This window comes from Myotis brandtii, unplaced genomic scaffold, assembly GCF_000412655.1.
Source record: "Myotis brandtii unplaced genomic scaffold, ASM41265v1 scaffold922, whole genome shotgun sequence".
Taxonomy (NCBI): domain Eukaryota; kingdom Metazoa; phylum Chordata; class Mammalia; order Chiroptera; family Vespertilionidae; genus Myotis; species Myotis brandtii.
This window is the reverse complement of record NW_005371799.1, coordinates 228,110-234,062: the sequence shown is the minus strand read 5'-3', so window position 1 is coordinate 234,062 and position 5,953 is coordinate 228,110. Positions and strand designations below refer to the sequence as shown.

The 5,953-nt window shown below is 42.2% G+C and overlaps 1 protein-coding gene across 1 annotated transcript in view; it reads right to left on the bottom strand.

The window, feature by feature from the left end:
* The window catches only part of SPIDR (scaffolding protein involved in DNA repair), a 273,808-nt gene extending 268,206 nt beyond the window's left edge, over nucleotides 1–5,602 (bottom strand). Inside the window, exons 1-3 of the mRNA XM_014532904.1 lie at nucleotides 5,575–5,602; nucleotides 3,522–3,680; nucleotides 1,730–1,796 (exon numbers count right to left, since the gene is read on the bottom strand). Of these exons, the coding sequence (XP_014388390.1) occupies nucleotides 1,730–1,796; nucleotides 3,522–3,680; nucleotides 5,575–5,577 (229 nt within the window). The 5' untranslated portion in view covers nucleotides 5,578–5,602. The remainder of the gene's footprint in view (nucleotides 1–1,729; nucleotides 1,797–3,521; nucleotides 3,681–5,574) is intronic.
* Between the last annotated feature and the right edge of the window lie 351 nt (nucleotides 5,603–5,953).

Sequence of the window (5,953 nt, the reverse complement as noted above, 5' to 3'; positions counted from 1 at the left end):
TAGGGGCGATCAGGCAGGCAGGCAGGCGAGCAGTTAGGAGCCAGCAGTCCCGGATTGTGAGAGGCAGTCGGACATCCCCCAAAGGATCCCGAATTGGAGAGGGTGCAGGCCAGGCTGAGGGACCCCACCCCCCTCCTCACCGCCCCCCTGGTGCACGAATTTCGTGCACTGGGCCTCTAGTATATTGATAAAAGATCTTTAAGCCTTTAAGAATGTATTAAGTATTCTACAATATAGAATGTATAGCAGAGTGCGTCAAATATATACTGACGTGGGGAAATCATTGTAAAACATACTTTTGTAATTAGATAAAAGGTAGCAGTTTATTTAATATTTCTTTCTCCAAGTTTAACTATACTTCAAATGTTCACAGAAAGATATAAGCCACATCTATAAAATACTATTTTCTCCATACAATATATTATGATAGTTTAGAAGTCAGAATTAATTGATCTTTGAATATCACAGCCTTTGGCACTAATAAGAAGAAAAGTTAAATTCTAGAGATCCTATAGAAGATTATGGTATTACAAAAAGATGTGTGCCAGTTTTAATTTATAATATAGAATTTTAGGAATTTTTTAAAATTTGATTTTCATTTGCATAAATTTTAGTGAAATAATAATATCACTTAAAGTGTTTAGTCTCTTATTCAGTTTTCCCATTCTGCAAAATTCTGAACAGGCTTTCATATCATTAATTTGGCCATCAGACATAATAGCAATTGCTGCCATTGATGCGTTTGAGCTAAGCACTTGTTTTTTTAGCTCACAATAATCCAATGAGGCACACATTCTTGTTCCCATTTTCCAGATGCAGAAACTAAGGCTCAGTATGTTTCGCTTGCTTTCCCAAGATCACAGTCAGGACAGTCAGGATACCATGGGCCAGATGAGATCCCCACTCTCCCTGCCCACCCACAGTATAACTGAGTGTGGCAGCACAGCCAATGACCTACCTGATACTCAACCCCTCTTCTTCCTTACTAACAAAACCCCAATTTTATTTGAGTAGCAACATACATGCTTAAAAATCCTTAATTTCACTGAAGTCTCTTTAGGGGAGGTGCCTGTATGTAATAGGTTATGGCCAAACCTGGAGGTCCTGGAGAGGGAATTCCTTCCCAGATGAAAAGTTCCCTTGGAGATAATCCTCAGATCCTACATTATTCCCCAAAAATTGGGCCTGGAGAATTCAGCTCCTACCTCTTAACCACAAGAACAACCCCACACTAATGCTACAGAATTCAGAAAGAGCCTGGCTCCCTGGACTTCTTGTGACAGAAGATAAATTCAACCCATTTCTTCAAACACTCTAATATAGTTCCCTACTATTTGTAACTGAAAGCCTTCCCTAAATAACTCATCAAGTAAGAATTTCATTGCCTGAAGTAGGTCATAATTTTATTTCACAAATCAGACATTGTTTAAAACCTTGGAGCTATGAGTCTGAGCTAACCTACTGGGCTCTGTCAATGAGTAAACCCAGAAAGGGCACACAAAAAATTTTAATGATTACCTATAGGAGGCAGGACAAATGGGGCAGATAGTGACCAAGGTGAGAGACAGATTTCTCAAAAAAACACCTGATTACATTGTTGGGATGTTTTTAAAGCATGAATATATAGTCTATTCAAACTATGTAAATAATGTTTTATAAGAAAGAAAATAAATCAAGGAAGAATATATTATCCTTATACTTTTCTGTCAAGAAATCAACAAAATATTACCTTTTTGGGGACTAGCAAACAATTCAAGGTGCTTCTCTGTAACAGTCTTCTTTTCAGCTGCTAATGACTGTAGGCAGATAAAAATAAAAATAATATTAACAACAACAATGTAGTAATTTATGTAATAAGGGCTAAAAACCAACAATATTTTGTTAAATATTCAAAACCTTAACTACATCCTCCTTAACATATTCCTCTCTGTTTTCCTTTATTTATATTTACCAATAATTATTCCCAAAGTACATACTCTTCATATACTTATAAATGTATTTTTATATTTTTCCTGAATCTAAACAGAAAACTGTCTAACATTTAGTTTATAATAGTATTGCTCCATATTGTATTTCAAAGTTACATTTACAAAAAATAACCTGAATATCTCATTATATATCTGAATATATAAGCATTGCATAATTATACTTCTTATAAAGAGGATGCTCAGAGCTCTTCTGAAAATGTTCTCAGAAAATTCTCAGTAGGTATCCTTCATATATAAAAAAAAGTATAAAGGTTTTGCATGGCATAAAGAGGTGAATACTAACATGCCATAACTATTAAAGGAATTCAAGGATGAGAAAAAAATGTAATATGGTTTCCTACTATATCATGACAGTATTTTCAAAGAAAATAAGAAAGGGAATTCCAAAGAAATAAAACTACAGTGGCCTGAACACTCAGATCTAAACAATTTTACTATAGTAAACCCTCAATGTTGCAGTCTTCAATTTAACAGAATTTGGATTTAATGAACAAAACTTCCGGTCTGGATGTTGTTTTAAAACACCCTGTTAATTTCAAACTGCTTTTAACCAACATTTGCTTATAATTAAATTAACAGTTGTTGTTTTTTTAATTCACTATTATTTTTAACAAATTTTAGTGAATAGGCTATATTTGGGGAAAAAAACACTATAGTAATTTTGCCAACACAAATAAAGATTACATTATCTACAAATATAGTCTATACTAGAAGCCCGGTGCTCAAAATTTTGTGCACTGGGGTCGGGGAGAGGGGTATCCCTCAGCCCAGCCTGCGCCCTCTTTTTTTTCTTTCTTTCTTTTTTTTTTTTTTTGGTGTCAGGAGTGGGATATGCAGCCTGCGCCCTCTTGCAGTCCGGGACCCCTCACTCCTTACAGCCCGCCTGCAGCGGAGACGGGAGAGGTTCCCACCACCGCCACTGAGCTCGCCAACTGAGAGCCTGGCTTCTGGCTGAGTGGCGCTCCCGCTGTGGGAGCGCACTGACCACCAGGGGGCAGCTCCTGCATTGAGCATCTGCCCCATGATGGTCAGTGTGCATCATAGCAACCAGTTGTTCCACAGTTTGGTCAATTTGCATATTAGGGTTTTATTATACAGGATATTTAAATCCAAGAGTCACCACTTATAAACAATGTTTGATGAATGATTAGCATGGGATCACGCCACATTGCACATTGCTTGTTGTTGAATGATGTGACTTTCTGGAGCAGTTATAATGTGTGCCAGCCAATGTCCTGAGGCGTGCTAAGCCATACCCCAGCCGTGTGCATTTGTTTGCTGGTGATGATTGGTAAATGCATGCATTTACTAGACCTATTCAGTATAAATTTAAAAATTATAGTAATATGTACAAAAAACTTTTCTGTGAAATTAAACTTTTCATGCGAACTTTAATTAAACAAACATGTCTACATAAGTAAAAACAGGTAAACTAATTTGTCAATTTTTTAATATGTACATTCGAAAACCCTACTTTATTACATAATGAACTTTCAGCTTAAAGGACACCCCTCGCCCGAATTAGTACTTTACCCGAGTCCCAGGAGAATCCTGAAATCCTTCTTCACACCTGAGCCATGCTTCTGCGAGGGAGGCAGTGGCCCCCACTGCCCTGAGGCCTGCTCTGCTGGACTGCGGTGGACACTCTCCGGGAAAGGAGGGGTATTCCACAAGATCCCGGTCTCTTTTTCTCTGTAGTGATAATTTTTAAAGAAAAAATAATCAACGTCACTAAGTTGACAATTAACATGGAAACCCAGAATGGCAATGGTGAAGGCATATTTTTAAATGTCTCTGAATCCCCATGTGAAGGAGTAATGTGACAGCAAAACCAAAAGTACAGAGACAACAATTACAACTTGTCAACAAAGTCCAAAATACAAATGGGTCAGAATAAACAATCCATCCTCCAAACTCATGCACGATATCATATCCGAAAGGCAAGAAGCTGAGAGAAGCAACGAAGGGCCTGTGCACAAAGACAACCGGTGTTCACTACAAAGCGGAGCAGGCGGCCTGAGAACGGTATCTGCAAAGGGGTAGGAATAAGGTCCCAACCAAGATCCGAAGGGGTGGGGCAGTCTGGGCTCTCAAACAACCAGTCAGCTGGGACCACCTCCCCCAAAAGGGCCCAATACTGCTGGTAGTCCACAGTGGAGGCCCAGTTCCCGTAATGAGCCTTAACGAGCAATCCGCAGGAACCTGAGGCTGCGTGGCGGCGACCCCCTGCCTGGAGGAGCTTGACAGGGGACTTCAGGCCACACCCCCCACCCTGGTGCCAGGCTGGGGAACCTCAGGGCGCCCCCCGCCCCAGCACCGGGCCGGGGGACCTCAAGCCATGACCCTATCCGGCGGGGCTTGACGGGGACCTCAGGCCATGCCCTCCACCCTGGCGCCGGGCCAAGGGACCTCAGGCCATGCTCACTGCCCAGCAGAGCTTGACAGGGTACCTCAGGCCATGTCCCCGGACCCACTGCTGGGCCGGGGAACCTGAGGCTGCGAGCCCCCACCCAGCGGGGCTTGACGGGGAACCTGAGACTGCGCCCCCCACCCAGCGCCGGGTCGGAGGACCCGAGGCTGCGCCCCCCACCTGGAGGGGCTTGACGGTGGTGGGGCTGGCTGGGTCTGGGTCTCACCCAATGAGGGTGGGGTCGGCCGGTTCTGGGTCTCCTGCATTTTCGAAGCGCGTGCAGGTGGTGGGCGGGGACTTGACTCTGGGTCCCTCGGCGCGCCCCAGACTTTGACAGGAGGCAGATTTTCATATGCATTTTATTAATTTTCTTTCATCTCTGGCACTTTTATTATAGAGAAAGGGCAAATAGCAATATTAAAATATTTCCTCTAACTCCCTTTTAATGTGCCCGCATTTCGTGCACCGGGCCACTAGTGTTGTGCTAAAAGTCAAAATTGAAGTAAGAGGCAGATTGTGTAACTTCTATTTTTAAATGAGGTGTTTAATTATGGAAGGCATGGTTAATAATGTTAATAGTGTTTTAATGACTTTCATTTATTTTTTCAGCCAATAAGCAAGAAATCCTGTCGCCATAGCCAAAATCTGATATAATTCCTCCTGTTATACAAGAGTCACTCTGTTGCTGTATTAAAAATGTCAATGCACAACATGTATTAAAATTCACCTGTATTTGCTTGACATTTTTTGTTTTTAAATATATTTTTATTGATTTCAGAAAGGAAGGGAGAGGGGGAGAGACAGAAACATCAATGATGACAGAGAATCATTGATCAGTTGCCTCCTGCAAGCCCCCTACTGGGGATCCAGCCCACAACCCCATCAAGTGCCTGTTAGGTCTGGTCCAAGAATTGAATCGATACCCCCTCCCCTGGGAACTGACCTTCAGACCACTTCACAATGGACATTCCACTTGCTAAGACCATTATCTGTCCCCCTCCCGCCCCCTCCCCCCCCCGGACTTCCCAGAATCCGGACCTGCACAGAGAATTTTCTGCCCAGAAGAAGCCCACCAAAAGTCCTTTAAACCGCTGACTCCTGTCACTGGGGTGCTGGAGCCATCTGGGGCTCAGTCACCTGGTGTGTGGATGATGGAATAAATTCGTAATCCCTCACCATTCTGGCCTCATGCGTTCCTCCTTCGGCAACCCTAACAGTTTCCTGACCAGGAATCCAACCATGACCTCCCGATTCACAGGTCGACACGCAATCACTGAGCCACAGTGGCTGGGCTACTTGACATCTTTTAAGATCTCTCTCCAAACTGCCTCAGTAATACCTCTCCCATCAAAGACTGGTGAGAATATGTGGAGTTTTCCTTCATGTGTGAGTAACACCTATTAAGAAGGATAGTAAATAAAAGCAAATCATAATTTTTAAACCTTAAGAGAAACTATTGCAGTGTTGAAATGCAAGCTAGCACCTACATACACTGCAATAGTAATGGAACAGCAAACTCGAGAAAACAAAACCTCTCCTTAAAAATAAAAATATC